Below are 16704 nucleotides of genomic sequence, written 5' to 3' on the forward strand. Positions count from 1 at the left end.
TACCGTTAATATTAGTATAGCAAATTTCATACTTTTTAACTGATATTAGTGCAGCATATTTCAGCTGAAATATTAAATTTTAGTGCCTCTTTTTTAAATGCAAATTGTTTGTGTAACCAGGAAGTAAAGGATGACGGAAGTGTTTGTCTGTCCTTATTGTAATCGCAAATGCAATCGTAATCATGCAGTTATTGAGTGTTCTAGTTGTTTATCGTGGGTTCATAAAGGCTGTTCCTTGTTAACAAATGCGGAATACGATCTATTGGCTGGGAAATTTAAGAAAAACGAGTCTCATAACTGGACGTGCAAAAATTGCAAATCAAATGTAAAAAAACGTCTTTCTGCTGGCTCGGGCTCTGACATCGGTCATAATATCACTTCTGTAAAGTCTTGAAAGTGAGGTAAAACTAAAAGAGCAAATGGATAGCCTTATAAAGAAAGAAAATACTTCGAATAAGGACATTCTTACAATTATGGTCAGCATTATTGACCTCTTATTAAAGCAAAAACAATGTTTGGAAGGCTCTTTGAAGGAAATTAATGAGAATGTAAGACTTAAAAATGATCGAATTGACGCTCTGGAGTCGAATATTGAAGAACTTAGTGTAGAAGTCTCTCACCTTAAGGCGGGTGGAAATAGACAAGAAACAACAAATGCCCCCCTAAACCACTTGTCTGCAGTACAGCAAGTGATCCTCCTGTTCAAAAAATATTATGGTATTTAATATTAATGAAAGTCATTCTGAGGTGACCAAAGATAGAATAGATTATGACAGAGCGCAGATACTTGAGGTCCTAAACACTCTTAACTTGCCTGAAATAACTGACTTCAAAGTCTCTCGAGTTGGAAAAAAGGGTGAGAGGTCTAGGCCAATCAAAGTTATATTTGCTGAACCTGGATCTGCTCTTGCTTGCCTAAAACGCAAACTGAGGCTTTATACCACAACTGTACGCATTAAACCTGATCTGACCCCAACTCAACTAGCCCATTTAAAGCAATTATACTCAGAACTAAATGAGAGAAAGGCCAATGGTGAGAATAATATCGGCATTAAATATAAAAATGGTAATCCGTTTATCACCAAGATTAGCTCCTCTTCAAGTGATGGTCAGTCAAAAAACGGAGTTTAAACCCCCTGAAAATATATTATCAGAATGTTGGTGGTATGAAAACGAAGATCTCAGATTTTAAACAAGCTGTGGCCCTGACTGTATATGATGTTATTATTTTAACTAAAAGCTGGCTTTCGATCAATATAAATGACTCCGAAATCAACATCAGAGGCTATTCAACATATAGAAAAGATAGGTGTGTGCTGACAAGTAAAAAGCAGTATGGTGGAGGAGTCGTGATGTTTGTGAGGAGCTCACTTTGTCCCAGGCTAGTGAGGACTGATTTTGAATCTGTTGAACATTTGTTTGTTTGTTGCAATTATGGAGGTACCCAACTTATTTTTGCAGGAGTTTATATCCCTCCTAATTCTGGCCTTGATGTTTATCAACACCACTGTGATGCTGTAGAACAAATTTGTTACAATAATCCATCATCCAAATTAGTTCTGTGTGGAGACTACAACCTTCCACATGTCACATGGGGCAGCCATGAAGATCGATTAACTGCAATTGGTCAGCCTGTAAGCCATGCAACCTGTTTGGTAGAGTCCTTTACATTTTTAGATCTTAAACAATTAATTTCTGTTCCTAATGGACGTAATGTTTACTTAGATTTAGTTTTCAGTCATTTTAAAGAAACCAATTTTATGCGAGCTATTGATTATCTGTTGCCTGAGAGTATGCACCATATTTCTTATGTTGGTGAGATAGCTGTTATGCATCCCCCTCAATTGAAAGTAGAGCATACTCACCTTTATACTTTTAACAGCTTTCTTTCCAGTATACAGTGGGGTAGTCTTTTTCAGGATAAAAGTATTCAACTCTGTAGTGACACTTTTTATGAAATCATTAATCTGGGTCTAGCTATGTTTGTTCCAACTAAAGTGTACAGAAGCTTCAATTTTCCTTCTTACTTTACCTCTGAATCGAGGACAAAAATAATATTGAAAAAGCAAGCACACCAACAATATAGAATAAGCGGCTACCAGAGGGATTTTCAATTATTTGCTGCAATGCGGTCTGAATGTAAGATTTTGGCCAGACGAGATTATAACAACTATTTAATCAACACTGAAAGCAATATTACTGATAACCCTAAAAAGTTCTGGTCATTTGTTAACCAGCAAAGAAAATCTCACAATCTACCTACCTGTATGTTTTATAATAACAAAAGTGCAGATAATAGTAAAGATATAGCTGATTTATTAGCTAATTTTTTTTCTAATGTTTATTGCAACAGTAATGTAAGAACTCCCAATTTTAGTTTAGAGAATAGGCTTGATTTTTCTATTTGTGATATTGGCTTGTCTGAGGTATTTGATAAACTCTCTAAATGACCTAATAAACTTTTCTGTGGACCTGATAAGATACCTGAGTACATGTTAAGCAGACTTAAATATAGTATATCACTTCCTTTGTTTTTGTTGTTTAATAGATCTATATCAGAGGGTGAGCTTCCAAATATATGGAAATTAAGCTATATAATTCCTGTGTATAAGTCTGGTGAGAGGGATTGCATTGAGAACTATAGAAGCATCTCAAGGCAGTCTGCTGTTCCCAAGATTTTGGATGATATTATTTGTGATCAGCTTAGGTGGGCGTGCAAGGGGGTGTTTGATGAGAGGCAGCATGGGTTCATTAGTGGTAGATCTACCTCTACTAATCTTGCTTTATATGAGGTTGCCTTGCTGGAGGCCTTCGAGAATGGTTATCAAGTGGATTCAGTTTATACTGACTTCTCGAAGTCAGTCTCGGGTCAATCATGAGTTATTACTAGCAAAACTTAGTTCCCTTGGCTTTAGTGAAAGATCCCTAAGGTGGTTTAGAAGCATGCTGCTGGGGCGTGAGCAGCGTGTTAGGATTGGAGATTCTGAATCTGGAAGTATCTTGGTGACTTCTGGAGTTCCTCAAGGGGGACACTGTTCCCCATTGCTTTTTGATTTGTTTCTGACTGACCTTGTAACGTGTTTAACTGACTGTGATTACTTAGCATATGCAGATGATTTGAAACTTTTCCGTGTTATTAAGTCACAGCGGGACTCTGATATCTTACAACACAATCTTACTTCTTTTGTAAAGTGGGCTAATATGAATGATCTCTCTTTAAATATAAATAAGTGCTACTCAATTGGATTCTCTAGACTTGAAAATAAAATGAATAATATATACACTATTGATGACATAGTACTTAGTTCTGTTGACTCAATAAAGGATTTAGGAGTAGTCTTTGATACTCAGTTCAAATTTGGGGAACACTGTGATCTTGTGGAGGGGAAGGCCTCTCAGATGTTAGGTTTTGTTTTACGAACTTGTCGTGACATGTCTATATCTGCTTTGAAGATACTTAATTGCTCATTAGTTAGAAGTCATTTAGAGTATGCCTCGATCATTTGGTCTCCTTTTTATAAATGTCACAAAATGAAACTTGAAAGAGTCCAAAAGAGGTTTACCCGGTACTGTTCCTACAAGTTGAATATGCAGGATAACCTATTTGACATGGAGGCAATATTGGGACTTCAATCGTTGGAATCTAGAAGGATTCAAAGTGACCTCAGCTTTATGTATAAGGTTATTCATTTGCTTATTGATTGCCCTGCTCTCATCAACAGCTTTAATTTAAAGGTCCCTGCACGCACCCTGAGGAGACATGAACTGTTTGCTTTACCAATCTGTCATTCCAACTATTCTTTACATTCTCCAATCTGTCGTAGTCTTGCCTATTTAAACTCTCACCCTGAACTTGATCCATTTGCAAGCTCACTCTCTGGATTTATTGGTCAACTGGATCAAATATTTTAATTTATTGTTTTCTTATTGTGTTTATTTCTTGTGTATATGTTTTGAAGACTGTCTAATTATGTTGGTGATAGTACTTTTATTATGTTAATTATACATCTTTTACTTTATTTAATATTGTAACCAAATCTTTTGTAAAATGGGGTTTCCCGTATATTGATTGAATAAATGAATAAAAGATGTATAGGACATTCTATTTAAAAATGTTTTTTTTTAAATCACAATTTAAAAGAACTGACCACTATTGATCACATAGAACAGCAGCCTGAAAATTTGAAATTTTCAAAGGCAAATAGAAAAATGGTAATTATTCCAGTAAATTCTACCTTTAAAATATTTACTTATTGCCTTTTTCATTACTAATTTGTTGGTAGTGAATTAATTTATAATATTCACTAAGGAACATTACTACTGAATTAATTAATTAATGTATTCTAAGGTAATTCCTTGGTAATATTATAAATTTTTAATGCTTTTGTATATTTACTATAACCTTTTGCCATACCCTGTATAAATTCTATTTTGCAAACTTTGCTCTTCATACAACAAAGTTCCTATCTAAATTAAGTTAATAAGCGTGTACAACTGTTAATTTTTATTGTATAACTTGTGATTTTTTTGCTATAATCTCTTTTCATCATATAGTAAGTAATACATTTTGTGAATATTTCTTGTCGATCGAAAAGTCTCGATTTAACACTTTTTGAATCTGCTTACTCTAATTTCCGAAAGAACCACACATTTTCCACTAATTATCTATTATCTGACTAATCACTACTCGTACGGTATAGCAGAGTGAAATTCAAATTTGGCGCCATAATCAAATTTTAAATTACTCGCTATTATAACGTCACAGGCCCATTTTTACTACTCCTCGACATTCAGAGGGCGCAGTTCAGCGTTCTATTGGCTCTTATGGGAGTTTCCCATCTAAGAAGTGTTAATCTATGCTGGCAACCGACATGTGCTGCGTTCTGGATTTATTCTGATTTGTGGCAACCGATCGGACTTTTTCTGTGACATAACCTAATCTTATGCAAAATAAACATTCTATGGAAAATAATAAAATATCACACAACATTTTCTCTTTTGTATTAAGATTTTATGTAATAAGCGGTTTCTATAAACATCTCATTTATCTAAAATAAATTTTAAGCAATAAAGCATATTCTTATAACCGGACTGCCAGGTAATGTTTAGCAAAATAACATCTGTTGAATTGGTGCTTATAAAATGGTAAAATTCTATTTAATGAATATACTAATCACTAATTATAGTAAAATTACAAGAATTATTAAACGTAATCAAACAGAATATACAATAGCTTAACACTTTCATAAAGATCAGTGTTGTACCGCGACTTGAAAGAACACTTGAAACTTGGTCAATACATTTATTGCAAAAGATCCTACATTTAAGATCTATGTTAGTTTACAAACTCAACTAATACAAATTATTTTATTATAGATTCTTAACTCTAAACCCACTGATTTCTGACTGACTTCTTAACTAAAGCCCTAAAGATTTTATACAATTTTAAAGGAGATAACAAAATAATTTTTTCAAGGGATATGTCAACAATCTTAGGCTGCATTAATGTTGGTAAATATAATTATGCTAATCAGAATACATAAAAGAGTACTTAAAATCTAACTATTAGCATAATTGCTACAATTGATACACGGCAAATAAGGGTGTTGTTTATTTATTTATTTTCAACAGTATCAACAGCCAAGAGCTACTTACAGATACCAACCTAAATATTAAGTAATATAAAGTATACTAAGTTAATAGGAATAAAAAACAACTTAAAACTAAAGTAAAATGTACTAACTAAGTCATATCTGATATCTACATAACACACATCAAAATAATAAGGTAACAATGATTGAACATGATGAAGAATGTCAAGATTAAGAGTTTTTTAAGTTAAAACAAAAACATACAGCCACTTGAGATTCTCTCACAATAGGAAAAAAAAAGTATGAGAAACAGGATGTTATGTCGATTTAAGTTTATTTATGATAAGGGTCCTAAATTGATTGAAGCTAACCGAGTCATTATTTATATCTGAAGCATATAAATTATAATAATAGCAGAGTTTATACATGGGTGAGTGTAAAGGTTTCCATGTGGATACACTAAATAAAACTTTCTGGGATTACAAGAATTTAATTGAATTTAATGAATTTAATTATGGATTTCGGGGAGTTTCATCTTCTTGGTTTGCTTCCTATCTGCAAGATCGGCAACAATGAGTGCTTGTAGGATCTAAGTACTCTGATTACCATCCTATCACCTTGGGAGTTCCTCAGGGTTCAGTTTTGGGGCCTATACTTTTTCTCCTATACATAAATGATCTTACCAATCTTAATTTACGGGGGAAATTTACTCTATTTGCCGATGATACCACACTTCTTTGGCACAGCCCAGACACAGATACTCTGCGAACTACATTAGCAACTGATCTTCAGGCAATAAATCTCTGGTTTGAATCAAACTTGCTGTCACTAAATCTTCAAAAAACCAAATATTGTGTTTTAAGTGTGCTCTAGACCACATGCCTTTTTCTAATTCAGTAGTTCAGCAGTTTGATAATACAAAATTTTTGGGTATATTCATTGACAGAGAACTCAGATTTGAAGAGCATATCCTCGGTACTTGCAAAAAGGTGTCTGCAGGTTGCTTTGCAGTCAGAGCGGCTACCCTGGAGCTTGGCATGGAGTTTGGAAGATCTGTATATTTTTCATTAATTGAATTCCACCTTAGGTATACCATTTGCTTCTGGGGTAATGCAGCTGCCTACCTTCTACAAATGCTGCGTGTTTTACAGAAGCGTGCTGTACGTTACATCTATGGTGCTAAACCAAGAGATTCCTGTCGCCCATTATTTGTTAGGCTGGGCATACACACGTCTTCTCCCTCTACATTCAGGAAGTGGCCTGCTTACTTTTTGGAAATCGCTTTAAATTTATAACCCCAAATCCAAGATACTTAACGCGTCAAGTGAACGATCTAAATCTTCCAATCCCCTCCTCCACATTAACTAAAAAATCTATTTTCTACAAGGGAATCAAAATTTTCAATCGTTTACCAGGTGGAATCAGGGAGGCAACATGTATTGACACTTTTAAACGTAAATTGAAAATACTTTTGACCGAAAAATGTTACTATTCACTGGATGAATACTACGTCGACACATTCTAATTTTCCCTAAGTGTAAGTTTAGAATTCTTTGCTGTCTTATACTTGAGGGGATAATATAATAATATTTTGGCTAGTAAAAAACTCAAAAATAAGTTAACATCTGGTGTAGACAGTGTGCCTAGCTTCTTGGTTAAAGATTGCATTGGTGTCCTGGCTGATCCGCTGACCTACATTTTCAACTTAATACTGTCAACAGAACAGATTCCTGAAATTTGTAAGACTGCTTAAATAATACCTATTTTAAATGCTCGGCACTCTGATCAAATCGTGAATTACAGGCTAATCTCATTACTCTGTAAGTTCTTAACAATTTTCGAAATTATCCTGAATCGGTCGCTATTTAGTCACGCAAAAGAACTCATCTCTGTAGACCAGCATGGATTTTTTAGCGGGCGATCTTGTGTTACTAACTTATCCTGTCTGTCTAGCCACATCTGTGAATCACTTGATATTAATACTCAAGTCGATGTTATTTATACCGACTTCCAAAAAGCCTTTGATCTGATGGATTACTATATTTTGCTGCATAAATTAACTCAGTATGGTTTTTCAGGGAGATTATTTAATTTATTTCATTCCTATTTAATAGTAGGTAGATCTCAATATGTCGTATATGAAGACTTTAAATCGAAACTTCTTAACGTAACGTTGGGTGTGCCACAGGTCTCGAACCTGGGTCCGCTCCTGTTTAGTTTTTTTTATAAATGACTTGATTGAGTCACTCACTTGTCATAAGCTGGCTTTTGCTGATGATTTGAAGCTATATTTAAATGTATATGGTTTGGAGGATTGTGTTTTTCTTCAGAACTGTTTAAATACATTGGAGGTATGGTGCGTTGTTAACAGATTAGGCTTGAATGCGCCTAAATGTAGTGTGGTCAGTTACTCTAGATCAAAAACACCCTTAAATTTTAATTACTTTATTAATGATACTATTTTGAGTAGATTAGAACAAATTACTGATCTTGGTATCACCTTTGACTCTGAATTTACATTCGTTCCACACTTCAACAACATAGTCAAGTCAGCCCTGAGAAGGCTTGGGTTCATAATTAGAAGTTCTCAGAGTTTTACTTTGAAATCTACATTAAGACTGCTTTTCTGTTGCTTGGTAAGATCAAAACTGGACTTTAGCTGCATTATATGGAACCCGCTCTATCAGAATCATGTTGGTCTCCTTGAATCTGTTCAGCGTAGATTTGCTAAGTTTTTGGCTTTCAGGCAGGATGGCATATATCCAGTTAGAGGGTTTGATCATCGGCAATATTGGAACGCTTCAATCTACATCCATTACATCACAGAAGAATGATCTTCTCTGTAAAATTCCTGCAAGGGTTTCTGAATGGATTCATTGATAGTCCTGTACTTCTTTCTAGTGTACGTTTCATGGTGCCTAGGCTTAATGCTAGACATCCCCTAACATTCTTTCTGCCAAGGTCTCATACTAACATCCTGTTGAAATCGCCACTATATATAATATGCGCTATATTTAATCGGATCTGTCACATGTGCGATATAAATTTCTCTCCGGTTCATGTGATTGTCGATATCTTGGTGGATCATTACTCTTGGGATTAAAACCCATGTGTTTAAGTTATAGTTAGTAGGTATATTGCAGTTAATTAAATTTAAATGGGTTGAACATGTGATTATCTTGTTAATCTTTTATAATTGAGTTTTTATATCATATTAATAGTTATTTGTTCTAATTTTTTGGATAACTTTTGAGATTGTGACTTTACTTTACTTTACTTTTTTTCTTTCCTTTTCATTCTTTTAGGTTTGTTTTGCGTTTTTTTTTAAACTATATTTTTCATTGTTTTGCAACTGTTTGCTGTTATTGGGCAAGTTGCCTGTTGGAAATAAAGGCTTATTATTAATATAATTTTTGGTGCTGTCTACATCCTTCTTGCTTGACCTTTATCAATTTATGAGGAATTTGCGTCTACATCCATGGATCTTGTGAGTGTTCATACTAGTTGTGATATTTTATTGTGTGATGATTATAATCTTCCACATGCGGTATGGAGGAACTCTGTGAACGGACTATGTTTTGAGACAGCTAAGTCTATATCATCTGCATATGTGCTATGTAGTTGTTGTAATTATCTTAATCTTAAGCAGGTGAATGGCTTGCCAAATTTGTTTGGTACATTTCTTGATCTGTTTTTCTCAAGTTTGTCTGATGTTGAAGTCATATATGCCATTGCCACACACAAAATTTATTAGTGGTATCAAACTGCTTACTTAAGTATGATATTAATTAGTATGTTGATGTAAACTGTGATTTTGTTATCATTAATTGTAACAAACACTTTGCAAGCATAAATTGAGATACTGCTTTTAATCAGCAAGTTACTAATTTTCCCACTTGGTTTAGTAGAAAATTACAGAATCTTGTTATTCAAAAAAAGATTGCTTACACAAATTTCAAAAATAGTAAGGATCCTCTGGATTATGCAAATTTTTCCAATTTGAGGGATAAATGTAGATTTCTTCGTGATGAATGTTTTAGATCATATATTGAAAGATTTAATACTGAAATTTTTCATGATCCTTCAATAAATTGCGTAGGTCTGATTCATACCCCAATATCATGCATATGGAACCCGAGGTTGCTGGTAATAGTCAAGATATTGTAAATTTATTTGCTAGGTATTTTAAAAGTCCATACAGGCAACCTATTAGCAAGCCTCCTGACTATAAGTTTCATTACAGTGTGGATTTAAATTGCATCTCTTTTTCTTTGTTGGATATATTTGATGAAATTTTACGCCTTCCTAACAAAAATTCTTTTAGCACTGATGGTATCTCATCTGTTTTTCTCAAAAACTGTGTGTGTAAACTGAGTAAGCCTCTGCATCACTTTTTCAATCTTTGCTTGACATCAGGCAAATTTCCTGATTATTGGAAGGTAAGGTTTTTAACACAAATGGCGATAGAACTGATATTTGTAACTATGGAGGTGTGTGTATTTCCTAATTCACTTCCTTTTGTAGGACCTAAGCTGTTTGACAAGTAGTTTTCTGTGCAATTTTCATGGCATTGTAGGTGATTGCTTATCAGCATGGTTTTTCTCGGGGTAGATCTACGGTGACTAACTTGTCGACTTACAAGTATGATTTGATCGGTACTTTTGAGAGGTCTGTACAGGTCGATAGTGTCTATACAGACTTCTCAAAGGCCTTTGATAGGGTTGGTCATGATCTTCTGGTTAAGAAGTTTGGGGCTATGGGCCTTGTTAAGACTTTGGTCATAGTTTTTTGACGGGTCGCACACAGTTTGTCAGCATAAATAATTATATTTCTAATGGTATTGAAGTACTCTGCTTTCTATTGACAGCTATAATTCCGCAAAAAGATTAGTGCAACTCGAAGTATTTTAGTGTAATGAGAAAAAGGGACCAAACCAATTCAGGATTGTACAAATACTTCGGTATTTCAAAAGGAAGTTAAATTAATTTTTTTTGACATTTGGACATTTTATGTTCAACAATACATTTATTTATTCTAAGACAGTTCCTAAATATCAAAATATACCTAAGTCTCAGTTAATGATGGTTAATGCAAACATTTTCAGGTACTGGTAAGACTACCTTAGTAAAAAAAGTAATAAAGCATCTACTAGAGTCTAAAACTACCAACATCGATGGGTTCATAACCGAAGAAGCCCGCAATGATCGGAATCAACGCACAGGCTTTTACGTGCGGTTAATTCATTCAGAAAAAACTACTATTTTGGCAGACAAAAAGTAAGTTTCAATTGTTTGTGACAACGATCTTGGTGGCATCTTGCGTAAACCAATAAAAACCTAAGAAGAGCTCTTCTTATTTTACTTTCTTTACTTTACTTTTACTTTATTTTACTTTCTTTACTTTTCTTTATTTACTTTTAGAGCATTAGTACTCAAATAAAGTGAAAAGGCAAAGCTTTTCACCCAATGTTAACTACGGATATAAGATTTAGTTGTTTGTCTAAAATTCCGTTTTTCGGTTCTTATGATTTGGATGTCTGATATGTTCCATCACAAAAATTGACTGTGTCTTTACCAACTTGTCCGGTAGAACTATATAAAGGTTTTTTTTTTTAATTTGTAACCCTGTTTGGCAACAGGGCATACCCAAGCCAAGAATGACACAGTCGTTACATTTGGAGGCGTACTCAGTAGGTAGTAATATTCTATTATAGAAAGCTACAAGGCTTAACAACGTGAAAAGGTCGTTAAAATTTATTACCTCAAAGAAAAATGCCTAGAAAATATTGTTGCCGTCAGGGAAAGTGTGCGTTAGAACTCACAATACTCCAATCTTCATCGTGCTCCAGAAGTTTCGCCGACTCACTTGTTATATATGTTTTTCTAAAGTGCAATAAAATGGAATGATGATGGTGAAGCGATGAATGCCAAGTTAATCAAAAGAAAAGAAGTACTAAAAATAGTGAAAGGTTTATGGCCTTAAGAGGGTCTCCAAAAGTTGTTTGATGCCCAGAGGAACTTTACCCCTCTTACCTGAAACGCCCAGAGAAGGAATCCTTCACAATGCTGCTAGCTCAAGCCGAAGTGGGTTCTAGCTTCTTTCTCAACCAAATGAACCAAAATTTCTTAGGTAGTAACTACCCAAGAGTTACCCAACTAAATGTCAAAATCAGTATGGCGCCACCAAGTTTTGGATTTTATATAATCCCAAAGGACGCCCAATGTTTATCAAAATTTATTTAGGCAAGTTCAAAACGAAACTTGGAAAACAAAATCAAAGTCAAATCAGTATACACTATTGTTTCCAAATTACCTATGATATTCCAACCTACTCAACTCAAGTGAAAAACAAATTAACAACAGAAAATAACAATTTATTTAAGTCTTGATTATCACAGAGAATTATGTTATGTTATTTATCGTTAAGAGGAATAATTATTTAAGTTGGTAATAAAGAACCACAACATCACACAAGAAATATACAATCAAAGTGTGGTTGTCAAAATAAAATAAATTACGTTACACCCAAACCTTTTGGGGAACGAAGCTTCAATTCAATTAAACTAATAACTTACATGGCCCGGTATATCCCGCCACGGACATTGACCTAAGCAAAAAAAAAATAACAACCCTAACTGTTGAAGCTTCCCCACTTAAAATTACCCTTTTATTAGTTTACTCTAATATTTACTAGCTAATCTGAGAAAATTTGACATCTTAGGAGTAGTCTGAAAATAAATAATATAACCCAAGTATATACTCGTAGTACTACGAAGCCGGCTGCGTCTTACCTCACAGGAGTCACTTGTCACATATATATGTACTCATATCAGTAATATTCAATAATAAAATAGCATCGATTAAATAATGTCAATAAAATTTTAAATAAGCTTATGTATGTATCTCAACTCAAAAGATAAAAGTCGTGATAATAAAAATAAAATAAAACAAGTGAATAAAAAAAAAATGTTATGTTCTGTCACTTAGCTCCATACACAGCAGACTACTTCATATTCGAGACTCTCCCAGACATCCAATTCCCAGTCAAGGAAAACTGCAGGCTTCCAAGCTTCACCTCTTCCACTTCACAAGCTCTGGTAGTGGTCTAGGTTAGACGTTAGCTCACAGTTGCTTAAAATCTCCTTCTAGATTAGAGCCAGTAGAGTACATAACCCCAAAACGAAAGCACCATGTGACATGAAGAAATCAGGTCCGTACAAAAAAAATCCGTTCAAAATCCATGTTATGTAGCTCTAGTAGCCAAAAGAAAAGAAAAAAAAACTATACTATCAGTATAAACGATAAATTCAAGAATACCTACTTGCTAATTAAATTGTCCCCTGCCAATGCCAATCAGAACCGCTATTTTGCCGATGTTCGAGGGCACGTGAAAAATTATTAGGTTTTAAATCGCCATAAAGGCCAGTAAATTCAACAAAACAACAAATTATAGCATTACGCCCAAAAAGTTGATTTACTATCACCACATTTAGTCAATTATATCCCCATATGGGTAAAATTCACACGAATTTCAAAAAGAACTAAAGCACTCTTCACTTCATGACGGCGGTCTGGGAAAAGGAACGACCGCAGAGGTCAAACCCGTATTTAAGCAATCACGCACAAAGTGTATTGCCAATCGAAATATATAACAAAATAACTTAACTTTTTTTATAAGTACCATAAAACCTTTTATAAAAAAATAAATAACAAAATTTGTGGCCCAAGGAAGTTGGCAATGAAAATATGTGTCACTATGACAATCAATTTCGATTTTGCCTAGACCAGCAACTTCTTGCTATCTTCCAAGAAAACTAATATTTACATTAGATAAAAAGAGACAAAAATTAGATAGGTCAGTCCGAGTAAAATCAACCAGCATATCTGGTATGGTCAAGCCAAAATCAGATATTGTACTATGAACAGTACAACATACACAATAATTGTACATGCCCAATTAATCATTATTCGTTATAAAATAATTAAATAAAGTATGGAATAAGCAATATGGGATATAATTTAAATTCTAAAATATTTCTTTAGTCCAGAACCGGGTTTTATAAGAGTATAAATAAAATTTCATTAACAACCAGTACAATATGAAGCTGAAATGTACAAAACTAAATGTGTCCTTAAAAAAAAGAATACTGTAATTTGAAATGGCTAGAGAACAGAACTATGGGTTACTTGGGAGGCTATTACAGAGAGGGCATTACTAGTATCAATCATTAATATTTGTAAAATATCTATTTTGAAAATATAACTGTAATCAGTGCTTTTAATAAAGAGTATAAAATGCCAATTTTAACCTGTAACACACTTTTGCATATTTATTTGGATTTGACTGGTACAAAGTAGCTACGTTTACAACGCGCGGATCTATTAGGTCCATGGATCAGATGATATTTTTATTTAGTATTTTTTATTTAGCCTATTTTTATTTAGTAGAGCCCTGTTTACAAGGATTAATTTTGAAGGTTAAATTAGTCCAGGATTATCTCTAGGATCAAAATGTCAGTTGAAGTGAGTTTAGACGAAGAATTATAGGACCTCTAAATCTTTAAAAGTGTTATTGTTGTTTAAAAATAAATTATAAATTTTCTTGAAGGCTTACCCTTGTCCTTGTCTTCCTCTTCTTCTTTATTTTTGTGTACAAAAATAAAAACCTTCTAACCTGTATAAAAAAAATATAAAAATGTATAAAACAAAAATACGTCAAATGTTTTCGCCTAATAGAGTGTTCGATGTTTGGAATTCGTACCCGTAGATGTCATAACTGCTCCTTCTGCAAACTGTTTTAAAAATCGTCTGGACATATTGGACATGTTTAGTAGGCGGTGGAGTGAAAATGGCCGATTTGTGAGATATGGCGATGCCTATATTTGAAAAAGTTGCCTTTTCAAACCGCTGATTACTGCGCAAAATCTGGGTTTGGTGTGACCTTATCTTTGGCTGCCCAACGAGGCATGAATATTTTTAAAAAAAAACAACATTTTTCCAAATTTCTATGCAGCTCTTCGCTTATTTCCTTTTAAAATTTTATTGAAACTACTTTTTTAAAAGAAAATAACCCAGAACTCACCACATGGAGGTGGCTGCAACTCGAGTTCCAACCGCCCGCCCGCCCGCATTTCACCACTATACGAGTATATGCTCATAATTTTTTTAGTTCTCTAAAAGTTTATAATATTGACTTTTTGTTTCAAATATTGGCAATGCGGCTCTAGAAGCTATTTTGGACTTTATATAACCATCACGTGCATCAAAGCCACATACTGCAGTTGATGCTTCAGTTACCAATTTGACGCAGCGTTCCACTGCTTGTGAATGGCATGGTAACTTTAAAATTTCAATTTCACTTGGAACTTCTGAGATCATTTCCATAAGGCTGCTATCGGAAATCAACACTGTAAGCTGTAAGGGGAGGCTCGGTAATTGTTATCGACTGCCAATCAATTAGGTCAATGTAGTCTGTGGCCTTGAAATTTAATAAGGGTAACTCACATACTTTTAGTCCTAATGGCTTGAGTTGTCTACATTTTAGCAGTCTTCTTAAACCTAATTCTCTTACTGCTTTTCTACTATCAGAGAGCACAGTTAACAACATGTTTTCTGGGTGAGCGAAGTACCCTTTTCTTTGAATGACAGGATCAATAATATTTCTAATTTCTTCTGGTAAGAATCTGGATTTTTGAATAATTCCAAAAACATGTTTGCTGCCATGCCTACAGGAAGGTTTAGATTTTATTTCAAACCATGAAACGGCATACACTTTCATAATATATTGCGTTAAAATTTGAAGATTTGTTGATGGATTTTCGGTACCAACATATAATCTCAAAATTCGATTGGCTGCAGTTAACCACCTGGAATGATTCAATTTTCCTGGTCCTCTTTGCGACAAACTCAAAGAAATGTTTCCTGTTGAAATTGCAGTACAGATTTCATAAAGGTATTGCTGGTCGGTACTAAGTTCACTTGGAGTAATTGCAGGCAAAGTAGTTTCGATTTTTTCAAACTTTTTAACAGGCATTTTTTCACAGTTTTCCAAATGTTTTCCTATTTCGCCGCTATATCCTTTAGGCCCAATAGTACCGCCGTCCAAATTTTGCAGTAAATGACGCAAAGGAAGTTCGTTTGCATGTAACAAACAAACAAACCATTGTAAAGGTCGTCCAAGAGAAACTTCAATTTGTCTCAATATTGAATTTTTTACACCAGTATTGACTACTGTACCATGACATCCAATAGCCTGAAGTTTAGAAAGATCCATGTTTTTCTCTAGGAATTCTAAAATGCTTTTTTTGATATTGGTCGAATGACCAGAAGTTGGAGTTACATGACCTAAATACGTGGATCCTGGTTCCGATACTAGTACAATATGCTCTTCTATTATGGTATTTCTTTAACATGTATTTTCGCCTTTGACTTGAATTATTGTTTAGTCTTTCCGTCCGTCAAAATATAAACCATATAATGGAAATGATATTTCCTTATCTTTTCTTTTTAGGTCACTACGCGCTTTTGTTCTCTCTCTTCTTATTTTGCTTCGATCGACGATCTTGGAGGGGTCTTCTTTGGTTAAAATTCCCATATCTGTTAGAGCTGCATTTACAATAATTGCGGCAGATCTATCAGATACGCCTGTTCTATCGCAAGCTTGCGCTAAACTTGGAAGTTTTAGTCTCATTTGAGAAGTTGAGGGGCAGCTTTCTTCTATAGAACTTTCGCTATTTGCCTGGGAATATTCTTTTTCTATAATTTTACTATTTTTACTAGAAGAAGAAGGTACTTCCGACTGTTTATCTGTTTCAGTTTCTTTCAAGAGATGTCGTTGTTTTCTTTCTTCCTCCTTAGTTTTACGCTCTAATTTTTTTTGGATTATTTTACTAACTTTGGCGTCAACATTGCCAATTGCCATTTTTTGAGTGGTTCGCTGATCTAACAGAATATCCCATTCAGCTACAAGCACTTTGGTCTTGCAGGCACATTTTTTAAAATCTTTACATTTACATAGGGAAATATCAAACAGTTTTTTTTCCGCTGAATTTCTAAACAAAACAACTTTTGCCTTATCACTTAGTTTACCGTCCCTTTTAAGAGGTTTTTTAATA

At 34.1% G+C, this 16704-nt stretch overlaps 1 protein-coding gene across 1 annotated transcript in view; it reads left to right on the forward strand.

The window, feature by feature from the left end:
* The first annotated feature begins 1063 nt into the window (after positions 1–1063).
* Positions 1064–16704, forward strand: part of LOC126742432 (nucleoside-triphosphatase THEP1) — a 28185-nt gene continuing 12544 nt past the window's right edge. The window contains exons 1-3 of the mRNA XM_050449082.1: positions 1064–1157; positions 5066–5098; positions 10696–10867. Coding sequence (XP_050305039.1) covers positions 1064–1157; positions 5066–5098; positions 10696–10867 — 299 coding nt within the window. The remainder of the gene's footprint in view (positions 1158–5065; positions 5099–10695; positions 10868–16704) is intronic.

The sequence above is a fragment of the Anthonomus grandis genome, chromosome 11 (genome assembly GCF_022605725.1).
Source record: "Anthonomus grandis grandis chromosome 11, icAntGran1.3, whole genome shotgun sequence".
Lineage (NCBI taxonomy): Eukaryota > Metazoa > Arthropoda > Insecta > Coleoptera > Curculionidae > Anthonomus > Anthonomus grandis.